This window comes from Lissotriton vulgaris, chromosome 1_1 (genome assembly GCF_964263255.1).
Source record: "Lissotriton vulgaris chromosome 1_1, aLisVul1.2, whole genome shotgun sequence".
Classification (NCBI taxonomy): Eukaryota; Metazoa; Chordata; class Amphibia; order Caudata; family Salamandridae; genus Lissotriton; species Lissotriton vulgaris.
The window spans coordinates 434,212,721-434,233,204 of record NC_141685.1 but is presented as its reverse complement, the minus strand read 5'-3'; the positions used below and the strand labels follow the sequence as shown (position 1 = coordinate 434,233,204).

Genomic DNA, 20,484 nt, shown 5'->3' with positions numbered 1-20,484 from the left:
CTGCAGATATTTGTTAAAAATCTTTTGCACTTTCTTAAAAATATGTTACCATCTTTTATGTGACGTCTGCCACCAGTCTTCTAAGATACCTACTTTAAATGTATAAAACTGTTCCTGCTGTATAGCATATTATGTACATGTCGTGCAATATTTTAAATGGTTTTATAATGTACAATTTATTTGCTATCTTTGTACTTTTATGGATATACTTTTTTTATCCAAATAAAGTTTTAGTTGATTGATTGATTGATTAGTGAGTTTCTGGCTGTTTCTACCGGAGAGTTATAATAAAAGAAAAGAATACATGTATCACAAAAGTACTGTATAAATAATAAACTGCCTGCTATGTGGACGACTCTATATTATATATTTTGGTAAACACAATAAATGAACTAGTTAAAAAGAGGGTGTTGAAACACATAATAATGTTATACTTTCCTTTGTGGTAAGGTGTATTACCTGATGGACGGCTCAATGATCTTTACATATAGGACACAAACTTAAAGCATAGGAATAAGAAATGAAAAAATACGGAGACAATTAGTTTAAGAAAGGATTTTTTATGTGAATATAAATAGATTTTTTTCCCGATGGAATCACATGCCTAAAAATTGAAGAATGCAAAGTAGTGCAAATAGTTTTGGGATTAATTCCGTGCAGTATCACATTGATTGTGAGTTTAGAACAGGTCGATACATTTACAAACAGGTTATAACTTTCACATCTTAATTAGTGCTGAGCTTCCCTCCCCCATCAACAATTATGGAAAAGTGAAAGGGAATATAATTTGTGAAGTTTAGCAAACAATAAATGATACATTAAATAACAGGCTTTGAAAAACAGAAGAAATTATTATGCTTGTCATTTTCTTAAGCTTTTCTAGTGGGCAAGAAATCATGTCACTTTGAATGTTACCAATTCTCAATTCGAATGATATAATGAAAACACAGAGCTCAAAATAGGAGAAAAAATGAAAGTAGTTTCCGTACTGACGTAACTGTAAACAATGAAAGAAAACAATCTTGAACGTTATCATCATAAGGAATGATTATCAATATAAGCAGTATTTCTAGGCTAGACTAATATTTAAGGTCAAGTCACAGTGTTGTATTTGAGACTTTACTGGAAACCTAAACAAATGTACATGCCATATGCAGATAACAGTGTATTGATATGCCTCGAATAATTCACTAAAGGTAGTGTTTACATTAAGGGACCATTGATTTAAAACTACAAGCAACATGCAAACAAAAAACCTTTTTGGTGAAAACCCTTCAGGGTTATTAGCAAACGTGGCAACTCCAGAGAGGTTAAACATTCAAAATCAAAAATATCGACGCATTATCCTTAAAACACTTAAAAAAGAGGTAGTCAATAAAAGCACTCACATATGCATAAGACAATGCACTCAAAAGGGCAAAATGACACGGGATGTAAGCCTACAATGAAAGGAATGGAATTCAGTTCAACTAAAAATCTATTTCCTGCGATAACTCCGTAGAAAAGTGTCAGGACCACAACTAAAAGGGCAATGTAGGATATGGTAAAGGACAGTCTGTATACAGTTTAACGCTGGGGCTTTACTGAAAAGTAAGCAATTAAACAAACAGTTACATGAATAAAACGCTACCTTAGGGCGTTAGCAGAAGGGTTTCAAGTCGTAGTCATGCAGAGAATCAGTCAGCAGTCGCTGAGGTACATACATGAGCATTCCGAACACATCTAGTTTCTAAACACTGAAACATAGGTAGGTACCCCACCTACAATACACTGACAGGCACACAGTCTTGTTGTATATAATGCCCCTTATTTTTTGTAAATGTAGAGACTAAATGAGTCTGCATTAGTGCAACCATTTGCCAGCAATTAATAGTAAGTAATGTGTGCTTTTAGGTACAGCTACTGGGTAGAATGACGAAATGTTAGTAAATTCTGTGTGTGGTTACTATTGACTAGCTTGCATATTTTCATAAGAGGTGAAGCGCGGGGGGCTACCTGTATTTTATCAATGATTAATTGTAAAACTACAACAAATTTCGGAAAAGTTGGTGTGTGTGAGACAACTTCATAGGAATTTTCTTACAAATATGTGAAAAGGCTAGAAAGAGGTTTGCCTAAGATGGTGTCCAAAGAGTAAATTGGGTTCTGCCCTAGACTGTGTAGGAAGACACAGAGGGGCTATGCCTAGGATTGTGTGAGAATTATATGCAGAAAAAATATGTATGGGAGGCCAAGATAGAGTTTTGTCTTAGATTGTTTGAGGGATACGATGAGATGTGGTCTGGCATTGTGAGGTGAGTTTAAATGGTTTTTGGATAAGAGTTTGTGGAAATACAAGATGTGTGTTTGCCTAAGATTGTGTCAGAGATTGTGTCAGAGTTCTGCCTAGTATTGCAGAAAATTGTGTGACAATCCAACATAGGCTTTGTCTAAGATGATGTGATAATACTACAGGTGGTGTTGCCGAAGCAATGGTAGGAAGACTAGATAGGGTGTTGCCTAAGACAGTGTTAGGAAGACCGAATCTTTTTACTATAATTTGTTTGGGAAATAATACATGGTTTATTCTCTCAAGGCTAGTTCAGTTCTGTGCGTGGCTAGTCTTGGAGAAGTGTGGCTCACTGGTTAGAGCAGGCAGACCCTGAAGCAGAGGTCATACCCGGGACCAGGGTTCAATTCCCGACGCGGCAGGGTCTTGAGCTCAAATGTCCATGGACTCGATAATTCTCGCTTCGGTGCCTGACCTAATCATGGGTTCACACTCTGCAACTCTGGGCATTAAGCTTGCTTAATCTCCACAACGGCCCCCCCTGCGGCGGGATGCCTGGCTTTCACCTTGGGGATGCCCTGTAGGGGCTATCTCACAGGGAAAAGCCAGGACGTGTTCCCAAGGCAAGCGCGGAGATACCCCTTCGGGGGTCGATTCAGGCGCTATATAAGAAACATAATAATAATAATGAGGTCCATATATAGAGGGCAGACAATACTTGAAGTCCTACCAGTGTAATAGTGATGACTGTATGCGACAGTCATGATTTTGGATGTAGCACCTTTGCCTAGAATCTTCCCACATTGAAACTTCCCATAAAAATCACGAAAGTACATAATTTTTAAAAAGATTGACATTGCTAAAAATAGTTTTTTTTCTCCCAAGTTACAATTAGAGGTAAATAAAGGAGCCCATTTAAATCAGCCAAACCCATTACACACAAATAAGATTAAAATATATTGCTTTACAATGCAGACACTTTGGCAGTGAAATAATACCTCGTGGATGGGTCTTTCGTATTTATGTGCACAAGTCTTTATGTAGACAATTGTAATACATTTAGTTACTACATTACAATTAATTAGGGCATAATGTAGATAGGTTATACACTTCTCATGCTGCAAACAACTTCGTGAGTATAATTTATGGAGAAACCTATCTCTTTTTGGAAACACAGCTTTGCAAAGCGGCATTTGCAACTCAAAGAGAGCATTAATGAAATGCATTAATTTTTAGTAGTAAAAATGAAGGGCACCTAGGCAAGTGGGTGCACTCCTTCAGAGACATTTTTTACTTGGCCATTTAATTTTCAATAGAATAGGATTGTTTTAATGTAATTCTTTCGTCTAGCTTCTCGACTCCCTTGGAGCCAGCCCGTCATCCACATCCACTTTCACCAATAGTGATGCATCTATTTTATACCTGAGTGCCTATATAAGGCCACACCTAATTTATTTACCATTTTCAATAAAACAAATGTGGCTTACCCCTGTACCTTTAATTTTAAACTTGTCTTTTTCTCAAGTATTCATGAGGCTTAGATGCCAGCTCCTAGTTTAGTTTTTGCAGTTTTACAGTGCCCGTCGGCCATCTTCATGGCTGCGATGCCTTACATAAAAAGCAATAAGCTAAACTTCAGAGTAGTCTAATGTGTAACAATAACCACAACAAGACCGGTAAATTATTAAAAACAAATACAAGTAAATCACAGTTCCCTATTCCTTCAATCAAGTATGAAAATAAGAGCGCTGCATGCACTCTGATTAGGGGAAGTATTCCCCTATGTGAAATATGAGCTAAGCAGGGAAACGGTATGTACGTATTCTAAGTTTAATATCCGGTGTCCAGCATCACAATGTTTTCTCACTTTCACATACGTTTAATGGAAGCTACAAAATATTTTTAAGGCCACTTTAGGAAACACATTTACTTGAATATTTAATTGGGTGTTGCAACAGAAACTGGGATGGAGAGATTTCTTCGCGTGTTGGTGACATGGCGTTGCTGTGCTAAGAAGGATTGTCCAGTGGTACAGAAGCCCGCTTCCTTTCCTCCTCCTGATAGTCGGGATTCCATTGCCAACTTCTGACATGCAGCACTCTAAAGTTACAAAGCAAGGAGAGGTTACCATTTTCATTGACAACATACACTTCAGAAACTTTGATCAAGAGGTGGGATCCAATACTGAGCCCCAATGGGTCGAAACATACAATGGTGACAAACTAACAAGGAGAACCAAGGAAAAACAGAACCAAAAGTAAAGCACTGAAACCCACCACTGGGAGAAGTCCCATGTCTTGAGTTAAGCTCAGTCATGTCTTGGTTGACACGTGAAGAGGATCCTTACTTTGGAGACACTATAGTTTAAGTAGAGATCGCCAAGGAGTCTTGTGACATGATTTACCTTGTGTTTGTAAAGGTGGTGGGGGGTGCTTAACCTTTGCACCTCAAACATTAATAGAAAGCTGAATAACACACTCCCCTCCTCTAGTTGTAGCTCACCAAATACCTTTCAGTGTCAGCAGAGCATAGCAAACTGTCACACTCATTGCATGATGTCATCAGTGATACCACCTATGCCATTTGAGATGCCATCAATGATGTCATTAATGATTTCATTGAACATGTCCTGAGTGATGCAAAATGAGAGGACATAAGCAGTGTGTGGCAGGGGCACAAGTTATAATTAGCTCAGTAAACCATAACTGGTAAATAACTTTTTTTAAATGCTATTTTTTTAGCTGACATTTTCACCTAACCATAATCTTACTTTAAAGTTTAATCTTTGTTTTTTTCAGTGAACTTCTAAGGTTTTTTAAAAACATAAACTAAAGTATTATTACCTAACCCAACTAGAACGTCACTTTAACCTTTGTTTTTTTAGTGAATTTCTATTTTTTTTTAAACACAATGTAACAAATTATCACCCATAACTATAACACCACTTTAAACTTTGTTTTTTTCAGTGTATTTCTAGGGCCTTTTTTTTACATAAAGTGAAATATTACTAATACACCTAAATGTAAGTAGAAGGCCCTAGGCTACTTCAAGAGGCAGGAGTATATGGAGGGAGTGAGTTCTCTGTGAAGAGCTGCAAAGAGACTGCAGCCTCTGCATAGTAGAGGCTTACCCACCTAATTGAGCTTGAGTGTCTAGAGGGAGTAGGCTCTCCATGAGGAGTGGCGCAGATGGCCCAGGCTGTGCATAGGAGATTCTTTCCCACCTAAGGTGGCTTGAGTGCCTGGAGAGAGTGTGTTCTATGCAGAGTCTGCGCCCCGGTCGTAGGCTGTGCATAGTAGAACGCTGGCCACCTAATGGGGCTTATTCAACCAGAGAATAACCACAAATGCACACAAAAAACAGAATACCATTAAAACTATTTACCAATCACAGCCTAGCACAGACATATTTAGGTAAATAACATATGAAAACAGTCATGGAAAGTTAGAAAATATCCACAAAAGACTGGTTTGTGAATACTACGGGAAGATTTCATAAAACCATAACACTTGAGAAAAACCATTATCAGTAACCCATGAATCTAACCTGAAGCTAAAAAACTACACACATAAACAATCTTGTGCCTTTCTAAAGCATACAAGTATAATACAAATAACAAATAAGAAAATCATATAATAAGAAAACTGTTAATTAAAACAATTCAGGCATTAAAGACGTAGGAGCATATTATCAAGACAATTATCGCCGCTTTAGCGGCCGTTTTCGGCCGGAAAGCGTTGATATTTGTATCGCCCTATTAGCAAGGTCCTGCTATCGCATGAATCCTTGCCTCAGTGCCCTTTCCCGTAACTCCCAGCTTTGCATCTCTAATGAGATGGAATGTGGGCGTTCCTCCCCAGAATAATGGGAGAAATGTCGCTGACCGACATTTCTCCTATTATTTACCCTCACACTAACCTGCAGAGCGCTAAGAAAAGTAGCGCTAAACTCAGTTATCGCTATTTTCCTTACGCTTGCTTTTCATCTGACTTAGCCATGATATCCTATGGAAGGTGGATATCATGGCTAAGTCTGCCCTGCCCTAGCAGCAAGCATTCGACAAACGTTGTGCGATTATCCCTGGATTTCCAGCGATAATCGCATATTTGGCAGCTTGCGCCTTGATATTTATTGCTGTTGAGATGAGCGTTGTTGATAGCACGCTATCTCAGCGATAAAAATCAGCATTACCCGGCGATAATTAACCTCGTGCTAAGTGCGCTGAGCGATAATTATCGCCGGTCCTTGATGATATGCCCCTTAGTGACTTAAAAACACAATATTGAGGGCCCTCTATGCACAGCAAGTAGATAGAAACTTAAAGGTACAATTCATTAAACTGATTTAACCAAATTGTTTCCTTAATCTGAGGGGACATCGTAAAAATCTGTTTACAGCAAAACAGGTCTTTACAGATGCGAATTGCTGTAATGCCAGTAGCGCTTGCCTAGCTCTCCTTATCTTCAAAACATACAAATTTGCAAAACAATGTTAAGTGCAAGGTGCTCAGGGTGGTGCTTTCATCATACAGGCAAATTCTTAAACCAGGTGCCACAGATGGAAAACCCAACCAAGAAGTGCATGATGTTTAATCCGAAGCACAATAATTAAAATCTATGCCACTCAATGTATATTCTGAGGCGCAATAGATAAAATCTGTGCTGAGGATTATTAATCAACAAGAGATAAAATGTTGGTCCATTCCCCAGCAATAAATGCACATAATACTGCACTAGCGGTTTGCGTACTTCCGGAGCTAATTTACAATCTTCAAGTGTAGCAGCATACGACTGCTTCACTACTTCCTTGTTTATTAATGCACCTTTTTCTGTGTTGTAGGAAAGTAGGATCTTTCTTGCATAGATACCTCCACTTTTTGGCTGGTGTCAGTATGTTTTGACTGTAGTTCACTAGGATCCTGATAACCAGGGCCCCAGTGATAGCGCTCTCTCCTCTAAAATTGATGGTAAGTACTTTGCACACCCCACAATTGGCATACTGGGATACCACTGTAAGTCCTTAGTATAGGTACCAGGGCATTGGTACACCAGGGGTCATGGGCTGCAACATGTATTGCGCCACACATTGGGAGTCAATGCAAACTGGGTCCACAGAGCTGCTATCAGAGTCTGCATGAATTGGTGCATGCACCTTTCACTTTAGATATAAGGTTTTCCTTATAGCCTAGTCACTGCACTTTTAACCCATATGTAAGTCCTTCAGTCCAAAGGCAGGGTGCATGGTTCCATGTGTGTGGGTACCCTTGCACAAGCAGAAGCACCCCATACAAACCCGGACTCCATTCTCTGGACATTATAAGTGTGGGACAGCCATGTTAAGGTATATAATGGACACTGGCATGTCGAGATGTCCAACTACATAGTGGCTAACACCGAAACTGGTCATGTTTGATGTCAAACATGTTGGAATCATGCAGCTATACCAATTCCAGTGTTAGTTGCATGATACCATGTACTGGGGGGCTCCTTAGAGGACCCCCCAATACCTACCTGAGTAGTCTTACAGAGTCTACCTGCCAGTCCGCGCTGCTGCTGACCTTGGACAGTGTTCTGCCCCCTGCTGATGAGTGTAACTCAGTCAGGGGAAGCTGAACAAAGGATTCCCTGCAAAGGAGAGGTGTGACCACCTTTCCTTTAGAATTAGGTAGGGAGGGGAGACTTCAGAGCACCACCAGACTACAGAAGGCACAGGGATTCACAGGGAAGTCTCAGCAGCACACAGAAGACGGAGGCCATGGCGCAGAGAATGCAGACAGGACGTTGTTCTTGGAGCTTTGCAATGCTGGAGGGATGTCCGTGGGACAGCAGCAATTTGGTTGTCGACGTAGCGCTGACTGCGGATGCAGGGAATTGACTCCTTTACGCATTCCTTGTTGCTTAGATGCAGGCAGAGTCCTTGCTGACTCGGAGGATGCACGGCCACGGAGTTGCAGAAACTTGAAGATCGTGGAAACAAAGTTGCAGCAGGAGTCTTCCCACTGAAAGCAGTCTTGTCTTTAGTCCTGGCTCAAAGAAGCAGCAGAGTCCCAGTGTCCACTAGCAGAACAGTCTTTAGACAATCTTAGGAAGACAGGCAGTCTGTCCTTGAAGATGTTGTCTGGACTAATCTAAGGCCCCACCCTCAGGGAAGCCATTAAGTAACCCTAGAAAAGGGGAAGGACCTCTTCTTTGGTGATCCACCTATCAGGGGTAGTCAGGGATGCTACTCAGCAGGCTTAGTGAGTTAGATGCTCCCAGGGGCCAAGACTCAACATGGCAGAATCAAGTGGCCATCTGGAGCTCTGGGGACCTCACTAGGGAGAAGGTGGACAGGGGTGTTGATACTTCCCTGTCTTTTGTGCTGTGTCTCACCAGAATGGGAGTCAAGGGTTCTTGAAATGGGCAACACTGGTTTATGCAAGGAGGGCACCTAATGTGATCTTCAATGTTGTCTGGTGGTGCTCGAAGGTTCCCCCAACCTACCTAATTCTAAAGGAGAGGTGGCCACACCTCTACGCATTAAATCCTTTATCAGATTCTTCTTCCCGAGTTTAGCTCATCAGGAGGGGTGGGGGCAGAACACTGTCTAGGGTCGGCAGCAGGGTGGGAACAGTCCAACCCGAACTGCCAAGCCATGTCTTCTCTGGACCGAAACCAAGCATGCTGGGACCGGTTTTGGGTTAACACCCCTCATCAGCCAGGCGAGCTTGAATCCAGTGCCAAGGTGAGCAAGGGACCCATTTATGGGAATACGGTGCCAACATAGGGCAAACAAAGCAAGCACAATAAGATGACGGAGGGAGCGCTGAAACTTTTCAGACACGCAATTCGGGCTGGACTGTTCCCATGTTCAAGACTGATTTGCATATGGGTGGGTCTGAACAGGGATGGTGAAGTGAGCTAAAGAACGATAATGGATCCAACCCAGATCTCATAGTGACTGGGTGTGAGTGTATTAAACTTTTTTGCGTTCCGTCCATCATCTTATTGTGTTTGCTGTGTACAAAGTACTTGCCATAGAATTTAGAGAAAAGAGAACTGCCACTAGGGTCCTGGTTAGGAGGATCCCAGTGAACTACAGTAACAACACACTGACACCAGGCAAATAGTGGGGGTATCTATGCCAGAAATACCCTACTTTCCCACACCCTTTGACAGTCCCGCCTTTTTGCGGCGAAGGGTGATTCTGCTTTAGAGCGATTTAAGGAGAGCAGTACTACAGCTCTCCTTAAATCGGCCTCTCCAACCACACCACCCTTACCGCTCCTTTAGCGGATTTGGTAGAGCTGACCCAAATCACCAACCTGTCCAGCCTCAGCAAGGAACCCAGCAGTTCTGTGGAGGAGGCACGGTGCCCCCCGCCCCTACGGCTAAAATTGACAGGCTGCCCAGTTCACTTGCCGCTTGTGAGCCCACTTGCCAAAACCTTTCAGTATGCCCTTACGAGAGAACAGCCAACTGGTGGAATGCAGGATTCATAGATTATTTCTAGGATGGCTGGCTATACCAACAAACACATGGAGATGATGCTGAAACTATTCAGACACTCACCCCCAGTCACAGATCTGGGTTGAATCCGTCATCATTCTTAGCTCACTTCGCCAACCCAGTTCAGACCCAGCTATGCAAATCAGTCTTGACCCTGTGCCCCATGGAAACAGTCCAGCACGACCTGCCAAGCCAGGTTTTCACTGGACCGGAAACAAGCATCCTGAGACCGGTTTCAGGGTAACAACGCTCATCAGCCAGGCAAGCTTGCATCCTGTGGCAAAGTGAGCAAGGAACCCACGTCCGGGCATACCCTGCCAACTAAGGGTGAACAAAGCAAACACAAGGAGATGATGGACGGTTAACTTAAACTTTTCAGAGACTCACCCGGAGTCACAGATCCAGGTTGAATCCATCATAAATTTTTAGCTCACTTTGCCACCCCAGTTCAGACCCAGCCATATGCAAATCAGTCGACCCGGTGCCTCATGGGAACAGTCCAGCCCGAGCTGCCAAGCCAGATCTTCACTGGACCAGAAACAAACATTCTGGGACCGGTTTCAGGGTAACACCTCTCATCATCCAGGCTATCATGAATCCAGTGGCACAGTGAGCAAGGGACCCACGTCTGACATACCCTGTCAACTTAGTACAAAAAATCAAACAAAAGGAGATGATGCATGGAGCAATGAAACTTTACAGACACTCAGTCACAGAAGGCAAGCTCATCCCAGGCAGTCATCAACCACCTTCAGACTACGGTGAATCTCCTGTCATTTTTGGGGTTTACATTCAACATGCAGAGGTCGCACCTGACTACTCAAAATCTCTACTTTAATGGAGTCATTCTGGACAGTTTCGTTTTGTGCATTTCCCTCAGTATAGAGACTCCAGGACATTCAGGCTATGATCCCAATCTTTCTGCCTTGGTCCTGGATTTCAGTGAGGTCAACTCTGAGGCTGCTAGGGCTTGTGGCCTTTTGCAATCTGTTGGTCAAACATGCAAGGTGGCATTTGCAGGCTCTGCACTTGGATCTCAAGTTTCAGTAGGCCCAACATCAAGGGGAACTCTCCGACCAAGGTCATATTTCAGAGGAGACTATAAAAGATCTGCAGTGGTGGTTACTGGAATGTACTGGATGTGCCGCAGACTCCTCTCCCTTCCACACCCGGAGCTAACAGCGGGGACCAATGCAGCGCTTCTGGAATGGGGTGGCCATCTAGGAAAAGTGGATATCAGAGGCCTCTGGTTTCCTGTGGAGTTCCAGCTCCATACGAACATTCTGGAGCTGAGGGCCATCTACCTGGCATTGAAAGCCTTCCTTTCATTAACTGAGGGGAGACTGGTACAGGTACTTACGGAGGTCAATACCACAGTCATGTTGTGCTGCAAGACACAGGGCTGGGTTTGGGCACAGACTCTGTGCTAGGAGGCAATGGCCTCGGGAAATGGCTGAACTGCCAAGGGATTCTCCGGGTGGGAACTACCTGCCAGTCTCCTTGAGGGCCATGGTGGACGAACTCAGCAATCGACTCCTAGTAGATCACAAGTGGCAGTTGAATCCGGAGGTGACTCAAGGTCTCTTCCTACTGGTGCATATGTGCAATGTCACCTCTTCTGCACTTTGGAGTTTACAAGGCATCTCTCACTCTGTGACACATTCCACCTTGATTGGAACTCGTTTCTCCTGGACGCGTTTCCGCTGATACCACTCCTTCTCTTAGTCCTCAAAAATATAAGGACCGACCGGGCTCATGTGATCCTAATGACTCTGGATTGGGGATAGAGGGTATGGTATCCAGAACTCCTGGACTTGAGCATCTGTCCTCTGATCAGGCTGCCTTCCGGGAGGATTTGCTATCACAGCAGCAGGGATGGGTTTTGCAATCTCCACCTTCATGCTTGAATATTGAGCTGTGAAAGCTGAACACCCTCGAACATCCTCCAGAGGTAGGTGATGTCATCTTGGCAGCCAGGTGTCCCTCAACAAAAACTGTATGCACCTGTTGTTGGGACAGATTCGTAGCTTGGTTTAGCAATTGGCAGACAGACCCTCCAACAGGCAAAGTTACCTGACATTTTGTCATTTGTTTTGGTCCTTGACCCACAAGGCTTTGCTCTGGCACTGTTAAATATCTTTCTTCTTTTTCGGCTTTTGTGTGGTTGCCGGAATAGACTTGATTGTTTAAGCCTCCAGTTTTTATGCGTTTTTTTAAATTGTCAAAAAATCTGTTGCCTCCCAGTAATTTGACCTAAATGATAGTTTGGAGGTTAAACTGACCTCACCCGGAGTAGTTCATAGACGCTTGTTTCCAATCTTTACAAGGGCCATTTTTACATGCCTTTTACAGGGTATATTACATGACCCAGGAATTGTTCTGGGCCCTGACAGTAAGAGCACAGTTCAGGAGTGGCCCTAATTCTTCTCCAGTATAGAATGGGCTTCAGTCCCGTCTTATCGCAGATTAATCAAAACCCTAGATCTATCTAAGGGGAAGCAAAGGTGTGCTAATTGGGAGACCAGTCAATAGGTGCATAAATAGGTTTTTAACTGCCACCAAGGCAGTCACGTTCCTATTGTCCCACAGTTCGGCAGCAGAGAGAGGTGCTCCAAAGGCTTTGTGATTTTAAAGTTGAGTTACTGGGGAGATGGGACGCATTTGAGTTCCTCAATGCATTTTTGCTACTTCCCCGATTAGGTGTTCCATTTTAAGCCCGCAATGGACTATATGAAGATCTCTGACATATCAATCACAAAAGTATTGTGATAAAAAATATTATGTCAAAATTATTGAGAACAAGAACTTTGTTTTTGCATACTTCGAATGATAAATATAAAATATCAAGATAAAATATTGTTTCACACTAATATTGTTAAAACAACAAACAAAAATATTGATTTTCATTATATATATATATATATATATATATATATATATATATATATATATATATATATATATATATATATATATATATATATATATATATATATATATATATATATATATTCATTGAAAAAACCATAGGTTTCACACCAGTTATTGTTAGCTGGAAATTTTACTGACATAAAACCATAGAAATTCCAAAGTTATAGTTAGTTGGACTCACCATAACTTGCGCGCCTGCAATGCACTGCTGATGACGTCACATATTACATCACTCACGACATCGTCAGTGACATCACTCATGACATCACTGATGACACCAGCCAGTGAATGTGTGTCTTTCTGAAAAATCAATATGTTTTATATATGTTTTTGTAAAAGTTGATGGAAGAATAAATGGTTAAATAAGTGTGTAAATGGATGTTATTTTAAAAAACAATGATTGGTTAACTGTCTTATTAAGTGTATCTTATTGAATACATATATTAGCGAGTAACTTTTAAATATTGAAATATATGTATCAGTGTTTCACTTTGTGTATAAGTGGCTGCATGGGTTGGTGACTGACTCACTGTTTATATGTGTTTTTAAGACAGCATATGTGCAGGACTGTATGGGTGGATGAGTGTGTATATGTATGTGTTAGTGAGTGAATGACTGTCTCACTATTGTCTTTTTTAGTAACGACATATATTTTAATCTAGTGTATGTGAGTTTTGATGTATATAAGTGAGTATATGTGAGAGTAAGAGATTGTAAGAGTTCCTGTTTAAATAAGTATGTGTTTCTATAAGTGATTATTTAAGAGAGTAAGTATGTGTAAGTTTCCTTAGAGTAAGGAGGTAGTGTGTGCATAGTTGTATATGCAAATAAGTGGATGTTCAATAATTTATTTGTATGTGTGTGAGTAACTTTTGGATGACTATCGGTGTATAACAGGATGTATAGATGTATCACTACATATGATGAGTGAGTATATGTATGAGTGACTATATAGAACTGTTGGTGAATGAGTGGATGTGTATATAGATGGTAGAATTGTTTCTCCCCATAAAAATAACAAAAAAAATATAAAATAGTTCATAAAAGCAAAAAAAAGTACAAAATGTTCAAAAAAACATTAAAAAAAATATAAAACAACAAAAAGAAGAAAAAAAACAGTTCTTTTTAGAACTACCTCCAAATTATAAAAAAAGGCTAAATTTTTTTAGAAACTCTATCATTCTTTTTTCACCATGGAGCGCTTCCCGGTACACTCCGCGGTGCGCGTACCGGGCGCTCCCCCCGCGCAAATCAAAAAAATATATATATATATTTTGCCCCGCGGGCCCTTTTATAGCCCCCACATCCAACCTAGGGGATCAAGGGGGGTCTACTCTGCCCCCTTATGGTCATTTCCCCCTTTGTTTTTTCCACCTCTTGTGTCCCGATCCTACCGAGACACAAGATGGCGGCCGCTCCAGACTGTTTGGAATGTTGACAGACACCCGAGAGCCAATCAGCTTTCCGCGTGAGAACTCGTGTATCGCGCTGGTTAGCGCCCCTGTGCGCGTACCGGGGCGCGCTTATAGATATATATTTTTTTTAACCTAAATTACTCAAAATCCACTGGAGCACATATCTTGAGACATAGCAAAGGTACATCGGGCTACCAGTCCCTACAATTTTGCCAAGTTTGGTGGAAATCCATTCAGCCGTTCGGGCTAAAAGTGAGGTCGACCGCCCTATGGAAATTAACATGGGGAAAACACGTTTTGGGACCCCCCTTTTATCTCGCCCCCGCTTGACGAATCCCCCCCAAACTTTCAGGGAAGGACCGGAGTGCCGCGAGGCAAATTTGAGGAAATTTTCAGGCAGATTCCTAAACCGGCGCCAAAGTTATTCACAATAGAATGTTGAGATTTTCTATTGAAAATAATCCTAACTATAACTACCTTATATATATATATATATATAGATGGTCCAGTGGAAGGCAGGAGCCGAAACGCGTAGACCGTCCTTTTGATGCACGTTACTTTTTGCACTGGTGTGTAAATAAAAGAACGCTAAAACCATCTGTTGCTGTGCCGTGTCCTTTGGTCTACTTAATGTAGAGAGAAGAAGCTGTGGCAATATATATATATATATATATCTCCAAACAAAGCTGCTTCCGCTGCAATGCTGTGACCCGTTGAAAAGTGGCGTACACTCCAGCGAAGCAACCGGAAAGTTTAGTATTCCACACAGATATCAGAATCTAGTACGCTCTCAGGAACCACCTGAGAGCGTACTAGATTCTGATATCTGTGTGGAATATATATATATATATATATATATATATATATATATATATATATATATATAAAATAAAATAATAGATCCAAAATATGTAACATATAACATTAAACTATAAAATAAATTATTTTTAAGATTTAAAAATATGCATGAACATATACTTGTATAAAAGCACACAAACATATATATATTTGTATATACATATATTATATAAAACTTAGGGGCCGATTCCGATTCGGTAAAAACCCTTACAAATAGCCGTACGGAGCATATTTCCCATACGAATCGTACCCTTAGACGTCCCCGTACGTACGATGAAGTACGATTCGGACCCAAAGCAGATCTCCGAACGAATCGTACGAAAGACCATACGACTTAAAAATCTGTATGAATCGCATTCGGAACACGCAGTACGTGACGTCCGTACGGAAAAAAGCAGCATTTTCCGACCCAGCAAGTACAATTCATCTCGTCAACACTCCGTACGTCTCTTTTTCTACGGAGCCCAAAATGTCCAGAAAAGCAGATTTCGACTCGAACCGCGTAGGAAACGGACCCCCGGATACGGTGAGTACACCCCATGATTGCAGGGGTACAGTGCGTAGGGGTACGGTGTGTATACCCCATGATTGCAGGGGTACGGTGCGTAGGGGTACGGTGTGTACACCACATGATTGCAGGGGAATGGTGCGTAGGGGTACGGTGCGTACACCCCATGATTGCAGGGGTACGGTGCGTACACCCCATGATTGCAGGGGTACGGTGCGTATGTGATTGTGTGGCTCTCCGTACGAATCGCTCATATGTAACGTTTTCCGTACGAATCGCGTTCTTATTCCCCGGTCCGGATCGTACTTATCGGGTCGTACAGCATGTTTACGATTCGTACGGTTCACTGTGAGGTTACGTATCGTACGGATTTTCCCTTGCTTTTCGTACGGTTCACAACAATTTGGTCGTATATTTTTCAAACGAATCGTACTACGGGATTCGGACGGAATTGTATGAGTCGTACGGAAAGGGCTACGGATTCGATTCGGTCGTACGATTGGTTTACCGAATCAGAATCGGCCCCTTAATAAAACATATTTTAATTTATATTACATTCTATAAATTATTGTTTTTAACTTACTATTAAAAATATAGAAATATGCATATTTATATATTTAAATGAAACATGAAAAGTATTAAAACACATAAAACCCATTAGACTAAATTAGTACATTTATTAAATATAAAAAATAATTATAACATTCAAACAAAATGTATTAAACATATTACTTTAAAAAAAATCTATATATAAACAAATATAACAAACAAATAAAAGAGACCAATATATATTTTAATAATTAAAAAAATACAATTTAAATAAGAAGTAAAAAAAATACACTATTCCCTTTTCAGTCTGTACAACAGTAGGGAAAGCGTTGGAATTCATGGGGGTAAAATGTATTATTCCTCCCCCAGTCTGTGCAACAGTAGAAAATGGCTAGGATTTCGGAAGGGTTAAATTTACTATCCCCCCGTCTGTGCAATGGTAGGAAAAGTGTTTGACTTCGGAGGAATTAAATGTACTACAGTCTGTGCAACTGTAGGGAAAGAGTTGGACTTCAATGGGGTTAAATTAACTATTCCAAATCTAGTTTGTGCAACAGTAGGGAAGGGGTTGGACTTCAGAGACGTATAATTTCCTATTCCAACTCCAGTCTGTGCAACAGTAGGGAAAGCGTTGAACTTCAGAAGGGTCAAATTGACTGTTCCCACTCCAGTCTGTACAACAGTACGAAAAGTGTTGGACTTCACAGGGCTTAAGTTTACTATTCCCACTCCAGTCTGTGCAACAGAAGGGAAAGCGCTGGACTTCAGAGAGGTAAAATTTACTATTTCAACTCCGGTCCATGCTTCAGTAGGAAAATAGTTCACTACAAACACATAACATATTTTAATAACCCTATTAGCTGACCCAAAAAAAACATCTCTTACTATAAAATTAAAAAAACAATTTAACAATGTAAATGAATATTAAAAAATTTAATAATTAATTTTAAATTACAAAAAATGTTATGTCTTATTTGAATAGGTTCCACACTATACTCCCACAAACCTAGCAGACCACACTTAAAATATACCTAAAATACAGAAGTATAACACAATAAACATATGTATTATCAATTAAATATTTATTAAAACATGAATTATTAATTAAATATATATTAAATAACTTCCCACCCTCTGCCCCTATGTATACAAGCCCACACATAATTAATAATAATAATAATAATAGTATTTATAAAGCGCGAACAGCTGCCTCAACTAGGAGGCGTCCCGGCGCTGTGAGGGCTCAACAAGAAAGCTAGCTGGGAGTCTGCAGCTTAGAGAGGCACCGAGAACAGCCACGACTTAAGCTGTCTCCTAAAACTTGTTTCTGATTGGGCCTTTCGCAGCTCAGGAGGTAGGGAATTCCAGAGACCGGTCACGTTGGCTGAAAAGGTCCGGCCGCCCAATCTGGCCCTTTTGACTCGCGGCACACTCAGTAGCACCTGATCATTTGAACGAAGGGAGCGGGACTGTGTATATCTAGGCAGACGGGCTCTCAAATAATTAGGACAGGTGCCGTAGAGGGACCTATAGGCCAGAGTAAGAGTTTTAAATTTTATTCTACTGGCAATCGGGAGCCAGTGTAAGGCCCGAAGATGGGGGGAAATGTGCTCTTTAAAAGGAATATGTTTAAGCAACCTGGCTGCCGCGTTTTGCACCGTCTGCAGCCTTTGAACCAAGTATTTCGGGAGACCGCTGTACAGGCCATTAGCATAATCCAATCTTGAAGTGATGGTAGCATGGATCACGGTTTTCCGGCAAGACTCAGGCAAAAGCTTCAGGACTGGACGGAGATTCCTCATTTTGCTCAGGCAGCAGCCTGTGACCTGATGGATCTGGGGCGCAAAGGAGAGATTTTCATCCCACTTGACCCCCAGATTTTTTGCCCACTGGGAGGGGGAAGGTGGAGTACCCATCTCAGTCGGCCACCAGAGCTCAGCTGGAGGGTGACTGCCTTTACCAAAGAAGATCACTTCCGTTTTTCCCGGATTCAGTTTCAGCTTATTAGTATTCATCCAGGAAGCCACATCCTGAAGGCACCCCTTAAAGTTTGCAAATGCCGCATCTGTCACCTCAGAGTAGGGAAAAACCAACTGGGTGTCATCAGCATAAGATATTGCGGTGACTCCCCAGTTGGCAATGAGAGAGAAAAGAGGGGCAAGATAAACAAAAGGGGGCTAAAGGCAGATCCTTGCGGGACCCCGCATCGCAGCGGCTTACGCTTTGAGTCACAAGTGCCTAGAGTGACCCTCTGGGTTTGGTTTGACAAGTAGGACTGCATCCAACTGAGTGCCTGATCTTGTTGGCCAATGTCTGCCAGACGTTGGATCATCCTAGCATGATCCACCGTATCAAACGCGGCCGAGAGATCCAGGAGCATCAGCAGAGCTGAGTCTCCTGAATCTAACGACCACCTCAGAGAATCAGCCACCTCAATCAGCGCCGTCTCCGTGCTGAAGCCGGGTCGGAACCCAGACTGAGTCTCATGAAGGATGTTATTAGAATCGACATGAGCATTCAGCTGGCGATGAATTAGTTTTTCCAGCATTTTCCCGGGAGCTGCCAGCAGAGAGATAGGATGGAGGTTAGTTAAATCCTCCGCATCCCCGTTTGGCTTCTTCTTCAGAGGAAGGAGCGTCGCATGCTTCCAACTCTCCGGAAATTCCCCAGTGTCTATGGAAGTATTCAGATATGTTGAAGCATAGGTGCAATAGCGTACGCTAAAGATGCCCACAATTTAGGTGGACAAGGGTCCTCTGGGGAGCCAGACTTACACCGGGTTATCTCTTGACTTCCTCATCTAGCGGGATAAGTTGAAATTTCCTCAAGGAGACTGGGGGCCGGTCCCCATTCTCTCTATCCTCCTTGGCCGTAGGTTTATGCGGGCCAAAGGAGTCATAGACCATCTGTATCTTATTGTCAAAGTAGATAGAGATCTTATCACAGAGTGCTATGGATGGGGGGATATCCCTTTCAGTACAGTGGGGCTTCAGAAAGGATTTAACCAGTTTAAACACTTCTTTGCTGGGGTTCTCTGCCTGTTGAACAACGGAGGCATAGTAGCTCTTTTTTTCTTTCCTAATATGCTTGTGAAACAGCTTGGTGGCCTCTTTAAATTGTATTTTTGCTAGGGGGCAATAGTTTAATCGACCATTGTCTTTCGAGTTTCTTACAGGCTCTTTTTTCCACTCTTAAATCATCAGAGAACCATGGGGCCGTGGGAGAAGTTCTCTGCGCTGTCACCCTTTTTGCTGGCGCTACCGTCTCTACCATGTTGCTAATCCAGTTATGTAGTGCCTGGGCATCCACGCTGGCATTCATGGTACGCTTAGGCGGATCATGGGACAGAATTGGGTTCATGATGGCCGGAGTGAGATTTTTCCATTGCCTCTTCATATAAGAGTGTTTGCTTTTTCTAGGTTTTACACCATTTAATACTAGTGTGAATGGTATAAGCCAATGATCTGACCATACTACTGGGAGTGCATCATCCACTGCTATGCTTTCTAATGTGGAGAAAATTAAATCCAGCGTGTGTCCAGATCTGTGTGTGGGACCTTTGTTATGGAGCATCAGGTTTACAGCACTCATTGCTGCCATCAGGTGCTCTGCCGCTGTATTGCCATCCCTATCAATGTGGACATTAAAATCGCCCACAACCAGGAAGTGCTCGTGCTTCAGCGCGTTCAGTGTAATCGCGTCTATAAGACGAGCTGTGCTACTCTCAGCACAGTCCAGGGGGCGATAAACCACCATCCCAGCAATGGCTAGTTGGGGGTTTAGGAGAAGGCAAAAGTATAAGCATTCCAATACCTGGGATTGCAACTGATGCTGCGGAAGATATGGAGAAGCAGTCTTTAAAAATTACTGCCACCCCACCTCCGCGTCTGCCATCCTCGCGGTTCGAGATGCACATGGAAAAGCCCGCCGGTACAGCTATGCTAATGGCTGTCACATTCTGCTCATTTAACCAAGTTTCAGTTAAAAACAATACGTCCCAGTCCTGGCTCTCCAGGAGCAGCCAAATGTCCGTGCTGTGTTGGGGCAATGATCTACAGTTCACAAGTCCCGCTCTGAGACCTCTAGTTACTTGGGCTGGAGCAGCCCCTGAAGTTGGCCTAGGAGGAGAAACGGCCCTGACCCACGCGATACCACATTCTGAGCAAGTAAGTAGGAGCGTGGCTTCCATAAGGGAGTGAGTTTTGCAAGGCCCTCTTCGATTAATGGCCAATAGATCTTGCCTCGACCAGACAGTCCTATAGGGATCCGACCTCACTGGGGCAGCATGCTTGGCCTTGGCCGCAGTCCGGCCGCGGACGGGCGCAGACGGGCTGGACTTAGGCGCGACTTCGGCACGCCATCGTCGCGCCCGCTGCGCTCGTCCGCTGCGCGGCCGGATGCGCATCGCCTCTAGTAGGGGTCTGGCCCGGAAGTGATGCTAGCTGGGGGAGGAGTCGCGTCCCTCCG

General features: G+C 42.5%; 1 protein-coding gene across 1 annotated transcript in view; it reads right to left on the bottom strand.

Annotated features, from left to right (window-relative positions):
- Positions 1 to 544: 544 nt before the first annotated feature.
- The window catches only part of HOOK1 (hook microtubule tethering protein 1), a 905,468-nt gene continuing 885,528 nt past the window's right edge, over positions 545 to 20,484 (bottom strand). Inside the window, exon 22 of the mRNA XM_086953035.1 lies at positions 545 to 4,369. Within this exon, the coding sequence (XP_086809161.1) occupies positions 4,208 to 4,369 (162 nt within the window). The 3' untranslated portion in view covers positions 545 to 4,207. The remainder of the gene's footprint in view (positions 4,370 to 20,484) is intronic.